At 47.2% G+C, this 22,644-nt stretch overlaps 1 protein-coding gene across 1 annotated transcript in view; it reads right to left on the reverse strand.

Moving 5' to 3' along the window:
* Positions 1-1,554: 1,554 nt before the first annotated feature.
* SMAD3 (SMAD family member 3) overlaps positions 1,555-22,644 on the reverse strand; it is a 157,812-nt gene continuing 136,722 nt past the window's right edge. The window contains exons 5-9 of the mRNA XM_007957462.2: positions 21,507-21,557; positions 9,768-9,980; positions 7,011-7,148; positions 4,181-4,325; positions 1,555-1,678 (exon numbers count right to left, since the gene is read on the reverse strand). Coding sequence (XP_007955653.1) covers positions 1,555-1,678; positions 4,181-4,325; positions 7,011-7,148; positions 9,768-9,980; positions 21,507-21,557 — 671 coding nt within the window. The remainder of the gene's footprint in view (positions 1,679-4,180; positions 4,326-7,010; positions 7,149-9,767; positions 9,981-21,506; positions 21,558-22,644) is intronic.

A 22,644-nucleotide genomic window follows, 5' to 3' on the forward strand; every position in this document is an offset into this window, starting at 1 on the left:
CTTCACCTGGAGTAAGACAAGATTTCCATAGGAAATCCTTTTTATGTTTCCTGGTATAAATCCATGCAAAAAAATATGGGATAAGTCATTTCATACAAAAACAGCAGCAAATAATAAAACATCAGTTGCAGGTGGCAATCCTGTCTGCTGTATTCTGCAAAAGGCCAGTAAAAGAAGAGGGCACTTCTTTTTCCAGTTGAGATAATTTATCATAGTTTTCTCACTAATCGCCACTAGAAGCAGCACTTACTACACAAGATAACTGCTGTAGTTGCCAATGATGGTCCTCTACTCTGAGCTAGAGAATCTCAGAGCCTTGGTGCAAATCTCTTTGCATCAAGCATGCAGTTTTCAAAGGGTTAAAAATATGTTTTTTTCTTCATAGCCCTTTTCATTCGCCTATGTTGGCCTGAGATTTTCTTTTCTGATATATTGGCTTCTGTGAATTTCAGTCTCCAAAAGTGCTGGCAGGTGTCTCCCCAACACAGCCTGGGGAAACCACCTTGCGGGGAGAGAAGCTGCTGGATCCCAACTTCAGTTTCCCAGTCAATTTGCCAACCCAGGACTTTTTTTTTAAGATGAAACAAACATTTTAAAAGCATATGATAAAGGTCATTTAATTAATGCAACTGACTACATAAACCAATATAGCCATGTGCATCAGAATATGGAGCTCTTACAGATAGATGACTGAAGGGAGACCCACTCGATGTAGTGCTGCCTTAGCCCAAACCCCATCACATGACAATGGCCCCTTGCTTCATGTCAATACTTAATGTAATTCAAATCTCTTTGAGATTAATGTGGTAATATAAACTATACAGTGCATATGCACGCAGCCTCAACGGATCCTCCTCCCAACTTTGGAAAGTGAGAAAGGACAAATTTAAGAGAGTTTTAAAGAAACTTTTCCCACTGTTCCCTTGTGTATATTCTACTGAACATACCTGCTCAAGCCCATCAGTATGGTCTGGGGGGTTGGGGAGGGAGAGAGATAAGCCCCTCCCTACCCCAACTGAATCCAACTCATGAGGCGCAGGGTTTTGCCAGAGTGGTGAGGCTGGCGACTGCTCAGCTTAAGTGGCATTTGTCAAAAGCATTGGAGAGCTGGGACAGGAGGTTTGCTCATGGTCATGCACGCTTTTCCCTGCCTAGAAGACCCTTCCAAGGTAAATTCCACACTCCAGTCCTGGCCAGAGGAGCACTTCCTTTTGGGCATCTTAGACTGCTGTCACTAAAAAAAGGAGGTGGCTGGGGGAGGGGCTTGGTGATGAAATACTACCTCTGTTTGGTCAAACCACCAGAGCAGAAGCCACTTCTTGTCCTTCAAACTGAAGGCCAAAGGGCAAACTGGTTCAGCAGACAGAGCTGTTCATAAAATCCATCTCTCGGGGTTTGCCTTTGTGTTTTAGAAAACAGGTTGGTGCCAGTTGGGCTGAGGGAGAAAGATTTCTTCTTTCTTGACAACAGTGGGTTGAGCATAGTTCTGATTTTCTCCACCTCCTACATGACCATTTTTCCCAAGCCCACCCACCCTCTTCACGTCCAAGGTCTCTACGACACGCTGGAACAGCGGATGCTTGGGGAACCCATTTGGGTGAGGACCTTGTCAAGCCACTGCAAAGGACCATTCAGGTGCAGCTCGATCCAGCAGGGGGTACTGGTCACTGTCTGTCTCCTGCAAGAGATAAGGAAAAGAGTAGGGGTAGAAGGGACTTTAAAAAGGTCTAGAGGGACACAGATAGCATTCAGAACACCTTTTTCTACTTTGGTGACACTTCCTTCTGAAGCCAGAGATTCATCCTACCTTGCTGGACCCTATCCTAAAGGAATTGACAATTCTAGCTTAAACTACCAGGCCAAACTCCTCCGACCAGGGAAGACTCAGAATACATCTTAAGGAGAAAGGAGGTGGTTTTTCAAGAAGTAAACATGTAAGATGAATTCCAAGGTACCCCACAGGCCCCCCACTCACCATGCCAGTCTTCCCTGGCTCCCAAACGGCACCTGCACCTTTCCTATCTCCCAGCAGGCCACAACGGCGTGTGTCTGTCTGATCAAGTTTTTTTTTTCCTTACAAAGCGCCAAGAGTCCGCATGCCGTCAGTTCCCAATGTGCTGATATAATTCCCATCTATGGCCTTATTTTGGAAAATCTTACGAGTAGAGCGAGCCATGGAACAATTACTGGAAAAAACCAAGGCACGCCACACGTTTCTTTTCCCCAAAGCACTTTGTCTAAGTACAGGCTGGTTGGTGACTCCGCTCACAGGCGAGCTCCCAAAGGCTCCCACTGAGTAAAGGCTATCTGCTGAGGCCGGAATCACCAGTGCCAGCTGGAGGTGAGAGGCCTGGGCCCTGCGCCCTGCTCTCGGCCACCTCACAGAGAGAAGGGCTGAAACCTTACTCTTCTTGGCCCGAGAGACAGGAGGAGGGCAAGACTGTTCTGGGAAGGGGCCGCACCTACCCGTTATGCTGCTGCGCAGCGCTGCCAGGCAGCAGTGGCGGTGGGGTGGGCTGCCCAGGACTGCATGTGCTGGCCGTGTGTCCTGCATGGTAATACGATGCCCCCAGGGAAAGCCTTCTGTCATCAAAGAGCCTCTCCCCAGCACCTAGAGCCGGAGGGCTGTGAGGCTGTCCTATGGGCATCACCCTCTGGCCTACAATCCCCCTGAATGGGGGGAGTTTAGAAATGGGTCCACTGACCTGGCCCTGGGAGACTGCCTGATATGGGGTGCCTATAGGACAGAGTGTGGCTCCCAGCGCTACAATCAAAGTTAAGGAGGGCAAATGGACTTTCTTCTTGCTCTTTTCCATTTGGGTCCATCTTGGAATCATTTCCCTCTTCCACTTTAGAAAAATGTATTAATTTTCTAACCTTTCATTCCTGTTCCCTAAGTGATGTAAGGCAGGGCTAAAAGGCTGGCTAGAACGTTTCCCTGTTAGGACCTTTGGGCCTGGGCTAATTTCTTCAGGCCACTGTAACTGGGTTGCATATTTCTCCTGAGGTCTGACCACTTAGATGGCTCAACTGGTCACTCATCCTGGATTTGCAAGAGACCCCAGACACCAAGGTGCTGTGTTCCCCGGCCCTGTGGGGGCAGACACAAAGGAACAGCAGCCACAATACGGTAAATGGAAGAGAAGGATTTTATGGACTGAAATCCTCTGATGAGAATCTGACTTTCCATAAGTCATGCTCATCTGGATTTCATTATAAACGGTGGCCCAGAGCCAAAACTGAAATGGGTTTGGCCTGGGTACAGAATGACTGCAAAACAAAATGGATTCCAAACATCTGGAAAAATGAAGCGAAAGGGAGAGTAACTTGCAAGGCGCTGGCTCCAGCTGCTGTGTGGGTGCCTCTGTAGTCAATTGTGGGGATAGGGGGACACAGGCCCGCCTCTTGGGAAACTCCTGTTTGTGTGGAAAGAAAAGTAACTGGATTCTCTAAACCAGAACCAGAATGGCCTGGGGGATTCAGCAGAGCAGACCAGGTGGCTCGCTGGCTGTGATCGGGGCCACGTTTAAACCAGTCTCCAAAATTCTGGAAAAAAATCATTTCTTTTCTGAGCAAGTAAACTTTGTTCCTTCGCACCTTCCTTTATGACTACCCAAATCTCTTCCTTTCCTTTGCCTCTCAGTTTTAATATCCTAGATCATTAGGGTCCTCAGAGTCCCTGAGTCAGAGACAGAGCCTCAGAGGAAAGGAAGGAACAATGAATGAGATGAAGCCTTAACTTCCTGGAGATGTTACTCTAAAACCATCTGCTCCTAGTGAAGGAGGAGAAAGAAGCTGAGGGCACAGTCCTAGCCTCTGCTTTTCCACTACTGATGGACTTCAGGCAAGCCCTTTTCCCTCCCTGGAACTTAGTTGCTTCCTCTGTACAACAGGATGATGCCAGCCAGTGTTACCTCCTAGGGTTGTTGTGAGGATGAAATGGGACGTGTGTGTTTAAAGTACTTTATAAACTGTTAAATGCTGGGTGAATACTGGTCTGCTTTTCTTTATCACTTGTGTACTAGTTCGGCTCCTTAAGGCCTGCCTGGTCACGGCCTCTCCCTGGTCCTTGGTATCTCAGCTCCACACTACAAGGGCTGATCTAGCTTGTATCAGGAGCCCCTGCACTCTCTTCTGAGCCACGTAGTTGGTCCCCTTGTCTATGCAGCCCCACACTGACCTGTACTCCGCCCCCCAGCCCTTGACGAAGCTCATGCGGATGGTGCACATGCGCGTCAGCTGGTAGACGGCCTCGAAGCCCTGGTTGACAGACTGAGCCAGGAGGGCAGCAAACTCCTGGTTGTTGAAAATCTTCAGGTTGCATCCTGACAACAAAACAAAAACAGTGCTTGTGGGGATGGGAAGTTTAGCGTCCAGTGCTCTCCTCCTCCCTAAGGTGATCCCTGGATCACCCAGAATGGCACATGACTGTTTAATGTGTTAGCTACACTCCATTACACGGCATTGTGCTTGGTCCCTCACCACCTCATTGGGCAGATGTGACTGTGAGAGGAAAGTTCAAACATTGGCCTGCAAGTACCCATTTCGAGAGCTGTGGAATGGGAAGAAAGAAGGAAAGGTGGGGTACAGAGCACAAAGGAGATGGTCTGGAGAGGCGGGCCGTGCCCTGTGCCAAAGGAACCAAGGCAGTACTATGGGGCACAGAGGTAAGGTCCCAAGCCAGGGTGACCATGGTGGTGAAGGGTATACCTGGGGACAGAAGCTCTGCCAGGTAACAGCAGGGAATGCCAACAGAGAAAGGCTGTTGGAAGTTTACTCCACTGGCCATTTCCAGAAGCAGCTCAACAGAGGGTCCTGGGCTCCCTCCATTCATATGACTCTGACGAATCTACCCTGAGCTGAAGCCAGAAGGGAGCCAGAGATCTGGGCCACATTTCAGCCTCTGGGCACAAGGCTAGGTCAGGGTGACATTCACAGAAAAGTGAAGGTGTGTGTCTAATTCTCCAGACAGTAAAACTCAAAACAGGCACAAATAAAGTTTAAAATAACCCTCTTGTTTGAATTCTTACTGCCTGAGTGCCAGGAATGCGTCAACCAGAAAAATAAAGACAAAAGCACATGCCGGAAATGCCCGAAAGGTGAGCTGAGGTGATGCTTATTCACGGGCCAACCCTGGGCTCCTTCCTCATCCTGTTGTGTGACTCTGGGCTGGGTAATTTCTCTTCCTGGGCCTGTCTTCTCTGTAAAATGGGGGACTAGACCCGGAGGTCCTCCTAACTCTGATACTCTTGTGAGCAAACAAACAATACCAGAGCATATTCAGCCCTCAGTAAAAGAAAATGGGGGTGAGGAAGAAAGTGGGCAGAACTCCAAGAAAGCAACTGCACTTCCTCTTCTCACTTTCTCCAAGGGTAAGGTGGTGGAACAGGGCCAGAACTGGCTCCATCCCCAGCAGAGCCCAGAAGCAGAAAGGAGCACTAGACTTGCCCATCTGTCTCTGTTCTGGCCAGCCACTTACAGCTGTTAGGGATCGAACTGTTGAATTCAAAAGACACATCAAAGTCCTACACCCAGTACCTGTGAAAAATGACCTTGTTTGGAAATAGGGTCTTTGAAGACATTATTAGTTAATATGATATCACGCTGGAGTAGGGTGGGCAGTAATTCTATCTGAGTGCAGTCCTTAAAAAACAGACAGAGAGAGACAGACAGAGGGAAGATGGTGATGTAAAGATGTATCTATGTCCAAGAATACCTAGACTGCCAGAAGCTGAGAGAGATAAGAAAGGGTCTTCCATTAGAGGTGACAGAGCATGGCCTGGCCAACATGTTGATTTGGGCTTCCAGCCTCCATAATTGAGAGAAAATAAATTTGTTCTTAGAAGCCACTCACTTTGTGGTATTTTGTCACAGCAGTCCTAGGAAACTCATACGCTAGATGTGTGTCCTTGGGCACATGGCTTAACCTCTTTGAACCTATCTCCTCACTTGTACAGCCAGAAGAATGAGAGGATTAAATGAGATCAAAGCTATAAATGAACCCCATAAATGCAAAGAAGAAGCATGGAACACCGTATCATTTCAGACTTCCTGCATTCTTAAATATACCCACCCAAGGTCCACCCCTCCTCTGTCATCTGCTACTCAACTAGCAAGACAAGTCATGCCACAAGGGCAACAGCATGACCCTGGCCACACCTCCTGCCCAGGCTCAACCCTGTCCAAACCACTGCCCAATAAGCCTTCTTGAAGTACAGGTGGGATTCATTAGTCCCCCAGTGGCTCCCCAGAATAAGATCCAAACTTTCTTATGCTCTTCCATGGCATGGACCCACCATGCTCTGTAAATATTTTCCATCTCTAAATCACCCTATCCTTTGCTAAAGTGAGCTACTCACTGTGGCCCATGCATGCCTGTCCTCCATCACCTCTGCCTGAATGCCCTTGTCCTACCCCACCCACCATCACCCTATGCCTCATACCTACATGTCCTTCAAAGCCCAAATGCCTTCTCCTTTGTGAAGCTTTCCCTGATCCATCCCTACCACTAAATGTGCTCTCTCTCCCCTTGCACCCAAAACCAGTCTGCTGCTGCCTGCCTGCTTAGCACCCCTCCCTTGTGTTAAACTCATCCATCATCTTCTATACCCTACTGATCTGTAAGGTCTGTTTAGACATGATCAGGGTCCTATCCACCTTCCAACCCCCTGCCACACCTGGCATGGTGCACTACATGCTGCATGTTTGTGGAATGAATGAATGAGTCAATGAATGAATGAACCCTTACTCTCTGAGCATCTACATACATATGGCAATGAGCAGTTTGTTAAAAGAAGAGTCGTTAGATGTTGCATCTGCTCTCTGGGAGTTTAGGAAAAGCAGAATAACATATAATAAGGCACAGAGAAAACCCAATCGAATTGCCCCCAGGTTGACAATGGAATCACTGATGGAGAGAAAAGGTAGATAAGATGAAATCACCCAGCATCCCAGGAAAACACTGTGGGGGAAGGGACCTCACAGCAGGGTGCGGGTGGGGATGGCATTACCTGGTGGAATCTTGCAGACAGTGGCCGGGTGCCAGCCATAGCGCTGGTTACAGTTGGGAGACTGGACAAAAATAGCGCTGTCACTGAGGCACTCTGCAAAGACCTCCCCTCCGATGTAGTACAGCCGCACGCCTCTCCCTAGAAAGATTCAGATTAGACTGGGCCAGGGTGCCTTTTCCACAAACAATGGCCTTGAGAACAGCTGAGGCTAGCAAAGGGAGGCCAAGGGGCAGCAAATGCTCCAAGTGACAGGTACTTGACAGCCTCACCAGACCAACGGACCCAGAGCCCATGCTTAAAACCCACAATAAAATAATAGGCAAGGTTTGGTTCCTAAAGCCAGGGAGGCAAATGAGAAGAGAAAAGGGCATGGGGTCAATCTTAGTGACAGTCTCTGCCACTGACTAGCCATGGGACTCAGTCAAGTTTAAAAAAAAAAAAAACCTCATTGTCATCAAGTCAATTCTGACTCACAGCAACCCTATAGGACAGAGTAGAACTGCCCCACAGGGTTTCCAAGACTATCATCTTTATGGAAGTAGAATGTCAAGTCACATCTGTCTCCTGCAGAGCAGCTGGTGGGCTCGAACCATTGACCTTTTGTCGACTGAGCACTTAATTACTGTGCCACCAGGGCTCCTTCAGTCAAGTTACTCAACCTCTAAGCTTCAGTTTTCTCAGCTGTAAAATGGAGACAATAATGCAGAGAAACGAGACCTGGATCTCAATGGGACTCCCTTATTTCTCCAGGTTTCACAAGTTTTCCATCTTTGACAAGATGCCATTTGACCACTTTCCTATCACTCATTTTAGTGGAAAATATCTGATGGATTTCCATCTGACACAAGTTCTGGCTTTCGCAAGTTTTACTGTGATATGTACTTCACAGGGTTGTTGATATATACAGTAAATGCCTTATAAATGTTAGCAGCAGGGAAAGCAGAGTAAGATACGAAGGCACAGAGAAAACTCAATCAAATCACCTCCAGGTTGACAGTGTTTCTGCTGCTGCTGCTGCTACAACTACTGCTATTACTATTACTGCTGCTGTGGTTCCTGCTACTGCTATTATTACTACTGCTGCCGGTGCTATTGCTCTTACTAATACCACTGCTGCTGCTGCTATTACTCTGCTACTGTTATTACTGCTGCTGCTACTATTACTACTAATATTGCTACTGCTATAAGATCCCTTCCCACTCCAAGATCCAAGGATTCACTAAATATACTCACAGGGCTCCCTCTAAGATAGCAGACACCCCAGACACTCTCGGAAGGAAGGCTGGGCAATCCTACTTCCGTAGCGATACTGCCTCGGAAACCCAAGGAGGGGTCGCTATGAGTCGGGGCCGACTCGACGGCACATAACAACAACAACAACATAAGATCCCTTCCCACTCCAAGATCCAAGGATTCACTAAATATACTCACAGGGCTCCTTCTAAGATAGCAGACACCCCAGGAGCCAGTTACAGCGGGGACAGCTAAATGCTACCCCTGGTACCTTTCTCCCCACCCTCAATGTGTTTTTCTGTAACATTCCATAGGTTTATGCCATTCCCTTTTATTCATCTCTTTAATTTCCCCCAGATGGACAGAAATTATTTTTAAATTGGCTCTGTAATCTAAACAATTTAAACACTCAGACAATGTGCTCTCTGCTCAGCCAGGGGATGTTCCCTTCTCTTGCAGGGGAAAGTTCCCATTCCTGTTCCTGGGGAAGAAGCCCTAGAGGCTGGAAAACTAAGCCAGACTATACAGGCCCAAGAGCAGGAAACCAGGTGACCAAGCTACGGGCCACTTGCTGTTCCCTCCCCAGCCTCCAATTTCCACTACTGTTGCATTTCTTCCTTATTTTGGTTCTAGAGGACTTGGCATCTCAGATGTGCAGCACACTGGGGGCTCCTTGTCTACTGCCCTCATTATCTCAGCCCACTGTGGGAGGCCGAGATGGAGACAGGAGGACCCAGACCGAAAGAAAGAAGAAAAAAAAAGTTTGTTTTGATAATTTTGGAAAATTATTTTCAAATATGGAATAGCATAAAAAAACAGTAAAAACATTAAGTAGACACCTGTGCACCAACTCCTTGGGTTTACCCTGGAGCCCTCTGACAACTGCTGGGGCTCCAGGACAAGCTGTGACAATATGCCACTACACCATCCCTACAGCCTTTCTGAGTTCTGACATTCTGTAATTGTGTGTGATAAAATTATGAATATCCTTAGAACAATAATTTCAAGTCCAATCCAAGTGATACATGACAAGAGCTTCATCTTCCCTAACTTAACAAACTGATCCTTTACTTAGAAGGTAGAATGTTCAAAATAGTAGTGTCTGGACGATTCTTGTGCTTCCAGGTTTTCTAAATGTTTTAGCATCATCTTGCATGAAGGACAGACTATATCTACCCTTCAGCCTATGTGTACTTTAAGGATATTTTTATTAAGAAAATCGCATATGTTGTCTTTCTCATAGATTTTGATTTTTTGTCCCCTTAAATGAAGTGTTTTCCTCTGTGGCTTCCAAATTTTCAGAGACTATGTCCCTGAGTGGGAAAGATCGAGCATCCTAAACTCTACACATTTGGCCCTAAAACAGGACAATATGGAAATTGAGGGCTGGGACACGGAGTGAGTCCCCTCCTCAATTTTCAGCAGGAGGCACAGCATGGCTAGGGGTGGGTGAGGGTTCTGTGCAGAGACTGCACAGGGCAGCAATGTGTGTGTGGAGTGGGAGAAATGGGGAGTGCCCCCTACCGATATGCCTCCTCGTGAGCTCCACTGCAGCATTCCTGTTGACATTGGAGAGCAGCCCGAGGCAGAAGCGCTCTGAGTTGGAGGGGTCGGTAAAGCCGTCTACTGTCATGGACGGCTGTGAAGCGTGGAAGGTCTCTCCGACGCGCTGGTTCAGCTCATAGTAGGAGATGGAGCACCAGAAGGCTGGCTCACAGTAGGTGACTGGCTGCAGGTCTGCAGAGACAGGTCAGGTGACTGAGTCAGTGGATCACCCTGACCCCTTTGTCCCTGGATGGGCTGTTTCGCCACCTCTCCAAGGGCATTAATAGTTCCCTACCCCCATGCCTTTTATGACAAAACTTGTAGGGCCCAATGGGACAATGTACTCACGTGTAAGCCTGGAGCTTTCAACAGCCTTGCCACTTTCTATGTGTTAAGAGCCACTGATTAACTTATTTTTAGCTCATCAAGACCCAACCCCATGTGGCCTGGCCTTGACAAGTATTAAAACAGTTTTCAAAGAGGTGCTGGGCCAAACCTGCAGATGGCTAGGCACCAACAGCCCCAAGACAAATGAACTGGACACATTCGGAGTTCTCCTTGTAAGCGAGCCATGTCACCTAATAGATCACCTCCAGCTATTTGTTCAAAGACCCCCAACATAACCCATACTAATCTGCCCTCAGAAGGCTTTAAGCTTTCAGCTTTGCATGACCTCAGGCAACACTCTTAGCCTGTTGAACTGCAATTTCGATGTCTGTAAAGTAAAAAGAAGGGGACCTCCTGGCACAATGGTTAAGCACTTGGATATCAACCCAAAGGCTGGCAGCTATAACCTACCCAGCGGCTTCGTGGGAGGAAGACCTGGTGATTTGCCTCCATAAGGATTTCAGCCTAGAAAGCCCTATGGGGAAGTTCTACTCGGTTACACGAGATTGCTGTGAGTCAAAAATCACCTTGATGGCACCACCAACAACAAAATCAAAAGGCCGAGCCAGCTCGGCCAAAGTGTTCAACGTCTGTGAACCCAGATTGAACCTGGGTCCACATCTCTTATCAGACACTGTTTCTCAAATGTTTTTAGATGCCGTTAGGGTGGATAAGACACAAACCCACCTACAAGCAACTCTGAATTTGTCACATTCATCAGTCTGTACAGTCTCAATCAACAGATACTCAAAGTAAAACTGCCACTTTGAAAGGGGTTGCTTCTCTTTGTGAAAAGAGTTGGGAGCCCTTGAAATAGAGGTTTCTCCCCTCATGTGATCTCACATTACGTTTCCACTGTTTTTTCCTATGGCTCCTTCACCCTCTTCTCTCCTCTAGCCATGCCAGCTTCATACCTGCCCAGTACCCTGCACACCCTGCTCACGTGAACCCTGGGCCAGGAACACTGAGTCCACCATACCATACCTTGGTCTCGGCCTACACGACTCCTACCTGTTTGTTGAGGAATTAGAGAGTCTCCTGCTCATTCTCACTCCTTCATCTGACCTTTAGCTTGGATTGCTCACTCTGGGCCCTATATGTATTTGGAGCTGCCTAGTTACTGACAGTGGGAGCTCTGGTAGCATAGTGCCTAAGGCATTTGACTGCTAACCAGAAGGCTGGCGGTTCAAACCCACCAGCCACTCCTTGGAAGGAAGCCTGGGCAAATCTGCTTCCGTAGAGGTACTGCCTTGGAAACCCAAGGAGGGGATGCTATGAGTTGGAATCCACTCGACAGCAGTGAGTTCAGGGTTTTTTTTTTTTTTTTTTCTAATGAGTTACTGAGGGTACCTCTGGTAGCTGTGAGTGTCCTGACTACCCAACTAGACCATGAGGTCCCAGAGCCCAAGCTGACATCCCTCTTCCCTCCCTTCAGCCCTTAGCATAGGGCTCTGACAGAGAGGAAGGGAAAGCCTCCATGCTCAAGGGTCAGGACTAGCCAGAGGACCCTGCCCCTGCTTCTGGCCTCTCGGCTCTCCCTGCTCACTGCATGCTGGTCAACTTTTGGGACTAAGACCCCACAGGGGTTCTCTGCTCAGCAGTCCTTTGAGGCATATAAAGTACAAGAGAGAAAAATCAGAAGCAGTTCTCCCCACAGGGAGGGCCTGGGTGCCCCTGGCAGGGCACAGTGGGCCTAACCTCCCTCTGGGATCTAGGTACACGATTACCTCTCAGTGTAGAGAGGAGGTTCTCATGGTGCAGAAAGAAATGCAGTTACGTCCCTGTACTCCACACACACACCTGGAAAGTGTCAACTGGAGGGTTAGGACACCTGGATGAGGTTTCTCAGCCTTGGCACTAGTGCTGCCTGGGGCTTGGTAATTCTTTGCTGTGGAGACTGTCCTATACATTGTAGGGTGTTTAGCAGCCACTAACCAAAATACCAAATTGACTGCCGTGGAGTCTGATCCGACTCATAGCGACCCCTCCTTGGGTTTCCGAGGTGGTATCTCTACAGAAGTAGATTGCCCAACCTTCCTTCCAAGAAGTGGCTGGTGGGTTTGAACCACTACCCTTCTGGATGACAGTAAAACTCCCTCTTCTCCAAGATGTGATGACTAAAATGTTTCCAGATATTGCCAGGTGTCCCTGGGAGGCAAAAATTCACCTCTAGCAGAGAACCCCTTCCCTGCAGGTGACAGAGCTCAGGCTTTCAGGTCAGAAGGGCCATAGGTTAATCTCAGCTCAGGCACTTACTAGCTATGTGACTATGAAGAAAACCAGTTCAACTCTTTGAGCTGCAGTTCCACTTACCCCTCCCCAAGCCACCAATGTAAGGGATCCTCTTTACCACCTGGGGCTGTTTGTGGGTGGACTGAGATAATTCATGTAAAGTACTTAGAACAATGCAGGGCACATATTAAGCACTCAACAACTGGTGTTAACCACAATGATAATAATCTTGACTATATGAATTTGAGAACAAAGCTGAGAACATCCTGTTTCTGCCTTGACTTCCAGCTGGAGAGGGCAAAGCATCCTTGCTCCATTCTGCTCTTCCCAGGGCAGAGCAAGGAAAGATGAGGAAGAAGGCATGGATCTAAGCTACTAATGAGGCAGGCCAGAGGACAGGGTCAGCATGGCCCATGCACTGGCCGTGAGGGTGGGCTGAGCCATGTTAGCCATGTCCGGCTCTGGCTCTGCTCAATGCTCCAACATTCCAATGAGATAAGCTATATTCTAAACAATGTTGTCACCAACGTTTCAGCTGTGTTGCTTTGGAAACTAAAAAAAAAAAAAAAAAAAAGAAAAGAAATCCAAGCACAACCCAAGCATTCAAAGTGGCCAAGCAACGTATCAGGGCCAACAGGTACCATGAATGGGCTGCGAATCACCACTATCTAGGTGAAGACCTGGTTCTAGCTCAGCCTCTACTGACCTTGTTGTGTGACCTTGGAGACCTCCTCTGTCTGGCTTCAGTTTGCTAGCCTGTACCATGACTACAGTACCCTAAGAGACATCTAAACCAGGCCATCTAGGTCACTGTGCTTCTAGCATAGATCAGCCTGAATAGGCAGGTTTGGTTGATGCAGGCAGCCCCTGGCTTCTTCAGCAATGTGCAATACAGAACACAGTGTCCTCACCCGCAAATGATAACACCCTGTCCGGCATCCCCTGGGCTTAGTCCAGGTAGGAGAAAGAGAGCATAGCCCATCCACCAGAATAACAAGAGCCAGCAGGCCACCATCTGAGTGGCATGGTGCTAAAACCATATTTGGGGGAGGTGTGGGCTTCAAGGAATCTCAGGAATCAGAGAAAAGTTTGGTATCCTAAGGCAAGAGGTCCTCCCAAGCAGACCTGAGCCCTGAGCCAAACATCACTGCAACTCACAGAGACACACTGGACAGACATCCCAGTGTTGTAGAAACTCTGGATGCAGGAACCTGACACATAATTAGGAAGATGTCACTTGAGGGAGCTGTGTAGTCAAGCCAAAGGCAATGTCTGAAGGCTGCCATTTCAGAGTGCTGTTTGGACGAGGTGACCTGCATTGAGAAGCGAGAAAGAACCAGGGCGGCACTCTCAGCCATGCATTTATTATTCTCTGAAAACAACTGAAATCTAGCCCTTTACTTGCCTTCCCACTCCCCCCGCCACCCTTCAGCACCCCTCAGTTGCTTCCTCAAGGCAATTCTGTGAAAGGAGCTGCAGACCATAACTACTGCCGCTGCCTCTGAGTTCTGACTTAAATGGCACATTTACTTTTTAACTGTGTGTATGCCCTTCCCCCAAAAGGACTTATTCATACTAGAATCAGTATAAGAAAAAGAAAAATCAACACTACATAAATGACATGGCTATGAACAGGATAACCAAGAGGTATAGGTACTGAAAGAACACCCAGCTTAGCTCTGAGCTTCCTAGCAGACAAGGCAAAAGGGGAACGTAATATATTACATGGCTCTTGGCTTGTGAATGGACAATGCTAACTAGTTATGCAGGGAAACAAAGCTGTCCTGGCACTAAATCTTAAAAAGAAATCTCTCAACGAACCTTGCACCGAAAGGAAGAAAGGGAAGAGGGAAGGAAAAGAAAAAGGAAGGAAGAGAAGGGAAGGGAAAAGGAAAGGCAGGAGACAAGAAGGCATACGGGCAGAAAGGCAAGAAAGAATCAAAGAGCATGCACGAGCAAGCAGGCCACCTGGCTACCTTGTTTTCAACAGTTTTACAACAAATGTAGAAGTAATTTTACATAAGGCTGGTTCTTAAAATGGACCTGAAGACACACCATTAAAAGACATACCTCCTTTGGGAGGACAATCCACAGCCCAAAAGAGAGCAAACTTTAGCTTCTCCAGGCTGAGGACTCACATAAAGGCCCATGCCCAAGGCCTTCCCTTTAAACAGCCCTTCTCCCAGCCAGACGCTGAGTCTGCTCATCTCTCCTCCTCCTGCAGAGGTGTTCGAGACTTAGGAACCTCCAGCTCAGCTGTTCTGGGCCCCAGCCCCCACCAGTGTGGTGGCAGCCAGATTCCCGAGTGGCATGGGGCACTTAATTCATGGCTGGCCCCCTGCTAGCCAAACGCATTGGCTGGCTTCAGTTTTGAGCCCTGTTCCAAACTGGCACAGATTTTCTATTTTGTTTAAGGAAAAGAAAACAGAATAAAACCCAGAAGGAAACACTTGGATTAAGGGACGCCTATTAAAAACATGTGCAAGAGATCCAAATACGGTAAGGGGAAAGGGGGGAGGGCAAGAGTAGGGGAGAAATTAACTTTCTACTATAAAGTGAAAGCACGGAATGGACAAAGGCCAGAAGCACCGAAGCTGCAAGGCTAAAGGTCAAAACGTAAATGGCTTGGCTTGGGCTGGGCCCTCCTGGTCTGAAGAGGCAACTCCACCTCCACACTCCATTCCCCTTGTCACTTCATGCTGCCACATCTTTGTCCTTGTTGTTCTCTCACAGTCTAGAATGTCCTTTCCCCTTGTGTACGCACTCACTCAGCCTTTAAGGTCCAGCTCGTGTGGCCGTGAAGCATTCCCTCTCCCCTCTATGCAGAACCAGCCTTGGCATCAGAGTGCCTATGTACCTGAGTCTCCTGTGCTAAAGGGTTAGTTCCCTGCAGGCCTAAACCCAGCTCTGTCCCCAGAATCCAGGGAACTGATTCCAACCTATTTCAAAATGACTAAAGCAATAAACCAAGTATGTAGAAAATACCCCATGCTCTTCTTGCCTAGGACCAGTTTACTGCAACCAAGAAAAGTGACAAATTCTAAGAGCCGGACCCTTGGCAGTATGAAGGTACCCAGCAGCTGACATCCCATTGTTAAGATGGTGGTACATGATTTCACAAATTTCAGATGGACTAGAGCCAAAGGCGGCCTTGGATACAAGCCTTGTGCAGCATGAAGACATCTAGACTGGGCAGGGCCTCGGACCTAGACTCATCCTGTCTTCAAGGGCAAGGATCTTGCCACTGTCCTGCAGCACACCTCTCTCCTGGCTGGAGTAGAAGCCACACCTGCCCTCAAGCACCCTGGGAAATGCATCACCTCTTTAAACTTCAGCTCAACCACTGCTCTAGGGCACTCACTGGTACCGTAGTTTCCTCAGTCAAGGCCTCTCCCTAAATGCCTCACTTTAAACCAGGGAACAATTTACTCACCCAGCAGGATTCAGCTCGTTATCTTCTTTTCTCCCCAACTGCCTCCTCCTTCCCCTCCACTTGCCCTAATCCCTCTGACTTAAGGTTTAGGAAATTCCAGGTGACTCACCCAGCACGACATGTAGTAACAGGAACATCACCTGCTCATGCCCCCCCTTCAATCCCTGCAAAACAAAGCCTCAGGGGTCCCCCAAGAGCCTGTTTGAGGCCTGGTACTGAGTCTCAAGCATGCCTTTGGGGCACCTCCCAGAGTCACCACTCCTTACCAGAGTGGCTTTATTGTGGCAGGAAGCTCAACTTTCCCAAGCCTGAGCCCCAGGGTGAATACCTGAAGTAGAGAGGAAATGAAAAAAGGAGGCTATGTCCTGTGATTTATGCCTTTTTTGTACAATAATTTCACTGAAAGAAATCATCCAATGTTCTGAGACAACTCCCCCTTCTTTATCTAGGAAAAGCTCCTGTCTCCATCCAGTATTGTGGGAGCTACTGGCTGTGAAGAAAAAACACACAGGCTGCCTCTCCTCCTCATCCCCACCTTTCATTTGCCCTTCAGCCCACTGCTGCCCTTCAGCCCCCTCCTGTCCTTGAAAACTGCTCTCCAAAGGTTTCCTCTGACATTTCATTGCAGCTCTGCAGAACCTGCCCACTGCCACCACAATGCTAGCTGTCCTCAAAGCATGCCCTGCCCTTTCATGCCATTCCTTCCATCTCCAATGTCCTTTCTTCTATTTCTGTCCCACAATATCCCACTTGTCCTCTAAGGCACAGTTCACAGATGTCACAGCCTCTCTGAGATCTTCCCCACTGCATCCAGAACTTTCCTCCTTGGCATGCTGTACGTGCTCCGTTGGCACCTGGAACTCTGCAACATAGCTGGATATGGACATCGCCAGCCAACCCAGACTGCAAAAGGGTTCACCCAGTTCTGTACTCCCAACTTCGGCACATACCAGAAACTCATGCTGACTGAGAGAATGAATACAAAGGAGATGGCCAGGAAGCCTGAATGCATGTCCTATTAGAAGGCCATCTCCCCTTCCTCTGAACCCTCTGATCATGTCACCTGTTCCTACTTCTTCTTTTATGGTTATTTATAGTCCCAACAAGGCCATGAGCACCTTGATGGCAGAGTCTGTGATTTCTCTTCAAGTCCCCCTCAACCTGGACTGGCACACTGGAGTGTCTATGGAATGAATGAGTGAGGAAGAGATAGGCAGCCACGGCTCCTGCCCAGGGGCTGCACAGGAAACAAGGGTCCTCAACCTGACATTTGTCCCTAACTGGACATTAATAAATGCCCTTCTCTGAGCCTTGTTCTTCTGAATGGAAAAGGGGGAACTGGTCTAAATGATCCAGTAGGGCAGGGTCATGTTGCAGATGGGAACATGTGCTCTGGACCCAAAGGCCTGAGTTCAAAGCCAGCTGCCCCATTTACTAGCTGTGTGACTTGAGATGAGCTAATTAGCCAGTCCACCCCTTGATTTCCCAATATGTAACATGGAAAATTATACTACTACTACTGCCTACCACCACTACCTTATAAGGTGGTATAAACGGTTAACCAAGCACTTGACTACTAGCTGAAAGCTGACAGTTCAAACCTGCAAGAGGCTCATCAGAAGACAGACCTGACAACCTGCTTCTGAATGGTCACAACCTTTAAAACCCTATGGAACAGTTCTGCTCTGCATACATGGGGCCACCATGAGTCAGAATTAACTCAACAGCAACTAACAACAAAAACAACTACCTTATAGAGTTGCTATGAAGACTAATTAAGTTACAACACATGAAGCACTCTGAATAATACAACACTCAGTGAACAATAAGTGTTCAATAAACGCTTGCCATCATCACCACTCTTATCTCCTTCCCTTCCAGCTATGACTCTGTGAGTCTACGAGATTTTTCTGGGAAGGGATAAAGCCAATGATTTTGAATGGACTGGTGGTGGGGGTGTAGGGACTCATCAAGCAGAAAGGAAGTTGGGCCTGTCAGGGTCAGTGCTTCACTGTGAGTCCTAACTCTGACTCGGTCACTGATTCATTCTCCAACTTGTCCCCCAACTCATCCTCCGATTCAGATCTTCCCAGCAGACGTGGAACTAGATCAGGGCAAAGTGGCACCTACTCTCTGCCAAACAGGCTTGGGGGCTGTTCCATCCTTTTGGAGACATGACCTAAGAATTCCATCTCTTGAGGAGCAGCTTGAGGACAGGAGCAGTGGGAACAGAGAACTGTGCCAATGGGGATTCTGCTTTGAATCCAAAGTCAAGAATCCATCCCATTATCCTTGTCTACACAGTCTGGAAGGGAATTCACAGCACACCCTCCTCTGGACAACTGCTTGGCCTCCAAGCTGACCCCTGGGATTTCAAAGGCAAGTGTATACTCTAAGGTCTGATAACTAAAAATGCTGCCTTGGCCACTGTGGGATAAAATGGCTCAGAAATCAAACCTAAACCAGCCAACCTCAAAAGCTCATAGTCAAGTTCACAAGTATGACCTTTTATTTCTCAAGTGTTAACAAAGCTTCTAGCCAACAGAGTTTGTTTTTAATAACTCAAGCAGTCCCTTCACATCAAGAATGTGACCTTTCCCCTGCAAAGCCCAACACTCAAAATAATGTTATTTTACAAAGATGCTAAAAGAGATCTCCCCCCAAGTCACATCTCATACTGTCCACTTGTCAGCCAGATTTAAAAGGTTTTCCAATATTCCAAAGGATGAATTTCTTCACGTAATGCTATCAGTCAGAGGCTGGAAACAAAAGGGAACAAAAGGCCAGTCCGACACACTCTTATTCACCAAGCTGTAAGATTAACTATTTCTTTTCCTGAGCCACAAACTAAGTACCAACAATAAAGACTCAAAAAAAATGAAACTCACATTTACTAAAACTACTGGACAAGAACATAGAAAGAACACCCCTTAATAAAAAGTAATCAGATATTCCATTTGTTTTAAGCCCTTGGCAGGCTCAATGCCAAGGCCACAAATGAGTGAGACAAGACTTCTTCTACTCTGGAGAGTTCAGGGACACTTCTGAACTATAAGAGTGAATCTCAGAAAAGCTGACTCAGGATTCCAACCACGGAGAAGTCAAGGAAATCATGGTCAAGCATCTCCGATACATTATGAGACAATTTAAAATAATAAAGCAAAAAACCAAACCCGGTGCCATTGAGTTGATTATGATGCATGGCAACCCCATGCATTACAGAGGACAACTGCTACATAGGGTTTTCTTGGCTATCATCTTTATGGAAAAAGATCCCCAGGCTTTTCTTCCATGGTGCCACTACAGTGTATTTGCACAGGTAGATGTGAGTGAATGAATAGGTTTAGTGGTCTAGCGCAAAGCATTTGCATCAGGAAGGGACCTCAAATTGATAAGGAGGACATCTAAATATGGAAAGGTGTTTACAAAATAATGTAAAGTGAACAAAGAATGAAAAAAATGGATATACATTATGATTCCAATGGCAAGATACAGAACATATATATGGTGTAGTAAATTGCTTAGTGTGGCTTTTCTACCCATAAGTCTTTGTAAACTCCAAGGTAGGATTTTCTATGAGCAACTGAGGAGCTCCTGATTGCTGAAGTTGTCCACCTGGAGTATTTCTGTTGGGAGTGGCACAAAACAATGTTCTGGGAGGTGCCCACTCTCTCTCAGGTGCTTAGAGTTCTGATGCTATGATTGGCTAGTTTGACCACCCTTCCGGGCTCAAAAGGAGGCCTCCTAGAGGCAGAACCCTCTCTGACTGCTGGTTGAGGAAGATGTGTTGCCAAAAGAGACATGCGCCCCTGAAAGGGACACGTGCTGCTGGGAAAGAGACGCAAGAGACACACATTGCTGAGTGAGACACTGAGGGACCAGCACTGCTGGGAAAGAGACTGTGAAAGACTGTTGGCTGAGGGATGGTGGGCTGGGAGAGAGGCTGAGCATTTTTCCTGAACTCGAATTGTAGCCTGTGGTGCTTCCCTAATAAACTCCATAATCTGTGAGCTCTGTGTGGCCACTGTAGCGAATTAGTGAACTGGAGAGAGGTGGTGGGTGCTTTGTGAGGAACGGCTGGAGAAAGGGCTGGAGGGAGGCAGCATGTCTGGCCTGGCAGGAATAGGCCTTGGGTTATTGATGATGACTCTGTCTTCCTCTTGTGGGATTAGAGGAGGTCAGAACATGTGGCCTCCTTGCCGTTTTTGCAATATATATACATATATATATATGAGCTCTGGTAGCATAGTGGCTAAGACACTTGCCTGCTAACCAGACGGCTGGTGGTTCAAATCCACCAGCCACTCCTCGGAAGGAAGGTTGGGCAATCCTACTTCCGTAGTGATACTGCCTCGGAAACCCAAGGAGGGGTCGCTATGAGTCGGGTTTGACTCGACGGCACATAACAACAACAACAACAAATATATATATATGTGTGTGTGTGTCTGTGTGTGTGTATACACACACACGAAAGGAGCTCTGGTGGTGCCATGTCTAAGGCATTTGACTGCTAACCAGAAGGTTAGAGGTTCAAACCTGCTAGCTGCTCCATGGAAGGAAGATGGGGCAACTACTTCTGTAAAGATTTACTGCCTAGGAAACCCAATGGGGGTCACTATATGCCAGAACTGACACTATGGGTTTGGTTTTGGGTTTATACATACAAATACAAATACACACACACACACACACACAGGAGCTCTGGTGGCGTACTGCCTAAGGCATTCAACTGCTAACCAGAAGGCTGGCAGTTCATAAATAATTCCATATTTAGATGTCCTTTTTTTATCAATCCTAGCACCAGCCACTCCTCGAAAGGAAGGTTGGGCAATCTACTTCCGTAGTGATACCGCCTCAGAAACCCAAGAGGGGATGGCTATGAGTTGGATCTGACTTGACGGCTGTGAGTTTGGTTCTGGTTTATATATACACACATGTATATACATATATATACATACATATATATAATTATACACACACATGTATATACATTTTTATACATACATATATATACATATATATGTATGTGTATGTATGTGTATATATATATACGTGTGTACATACACACACACATATACTCATACATATATCTGATCCACAAACATCAGAAGGAACATGACAAAATGAAAACAGTTTTGTTAGGGTGGTAGGATTATAGTCACATTTGCTTCTTTTAAAATTCCTTTATGTTACAGTTTTAATAAAAATGACATAATTTTAAGATGAAATGCTCAGATAAAATCCAAATAAGTGTATCTGGAACAAGCCTCCAAAAATTGGGGTGCTGGAATCTGCACAGCTGCTTGTGGCTTTGCATCAAACCACACATGTATGGCTTGGCTGACCACAGACCCTCTGTTTCAGGCATAAGGTCTGGGGGCTATTCATTCACTCACGTCTGATCGGCACCCAAGGGAAATACAAACCCAGCACAGGGTTGCCTTTCCTGCCACCACTGTTCTCAGGTTTCCCAGTTCTGTGGGTGACCTCACAGCATCACTGTAACCATAAACCTAAGGGGCTGAGCTGGGCCAGTGGGGGAGGGGCGAGAGACTTACTTTCAGTAAACCACCGTCTCCCACCCCACCTCAACACCACCACCACACCAGCCACCAGCCAGAGGTACTGCTAGAGGGTTACAGTTATATGAACAAGGAGATACTCACCCAAGTTATTGTGTGCTGGGGACATCGGATTTGGGGAAAGGTTTGGAGAACCTGCAAGGTAAGACACAGTTGTGAGATTTTGTAAGAGATTCTGGGCCTGGAGCACCAAATCAATAAACATGTCCATCAAGATGAGGTGTCTGAACACAGCAGGAATACACCCTAGACCAAAACTCAGAGTCCCAGGAGAAGGCCTAACCCCCAACCTTGCCCAGAGATTCCTTTCTCTGGGTCTCGTTTCTTCATCTGTGAAATGAATGATATCAAAGGTCAGTTCCAGGACTTGATGTTTGATGATCCTAGTCAAGACATGCAGCACACGGCTGTTGAGTTCTCAACTAGGATGGGTGATACCTTTTTCCTCTAGACTACACAGACTTGCCCTGTCCACTATACCCCCAGGAAAATAAAGGAAATAGGGAGGCCCTTCTGTCAGCTGCTTAAATGCCCAGGCAGCCCAAGACTAGCCCTCCACACAGGTGGAGCTGAAGCCACCCAGCAGACCTCACCAGTTACTGCTCTCAGTCGGATGCTGCAGTGGCTCAGGCTTCTGGAAATACCAATTTCCCACCTTTTCCTCAGGTTTCAGGAAACGCACAAACCTTCCTGAGAAATCCTACAACTCAGCAAAGAGACTGACATTTTATGTAAGACATCATTGCACACATAGGAAAAAGTTCAGACACATCCAAGTCTTCTTACTGTATTGTCGTCTCTCTACTTTCCACCCCCCAAAAAAAGAAAAACATCACATGGCATTGGCCTTCCCAAAGAAAAAAATAATGAGTGGCTGGCTTTCCACAAAGCAATAATCCTTTTGTCCTGCATCTGTTCCTGGTATCCCTGTGGTTATAGAAAGTTATTTATTTATTAACACCTTGGTGGGGCCAAGCTTGGGTCCCTGGGTGGCACAAATAGTTTGCACTTGGCTCCTAACCAAAAGGCTGGTGGTTGGAATCCACCCAGCAGTGACGAAAAAAGTGGTGAACTACGATCTACTTCCATAAAGTTACAGCCATCAGAAATGCTATGGAGTGCAATTCTACTCTGACACACGGGGGGTCAAACTGAGTCAAAACTGACTCAACAGCATCTGGTTTGGTCTTTATAGGGGACCTGGCTTAGTCATGCCCCTGAC

This window comes from Orycteropus afer, unplaced genomic scaffold, assembly GCF_000298275.1.
Source record: "Orycteropus afer afer isolate SDZICR_OR568_19922 unplaced genomic scaffold, OryAfe1.0 scaffold00015, whole genome shotgun sequence".
Classification (NCBI taxonomy): Eukaryota; Metazoa; Chordata; class Mammalia; order Tubulidentata; family Orycteropodidae; genus Orycteropus; species Orycteropus afer.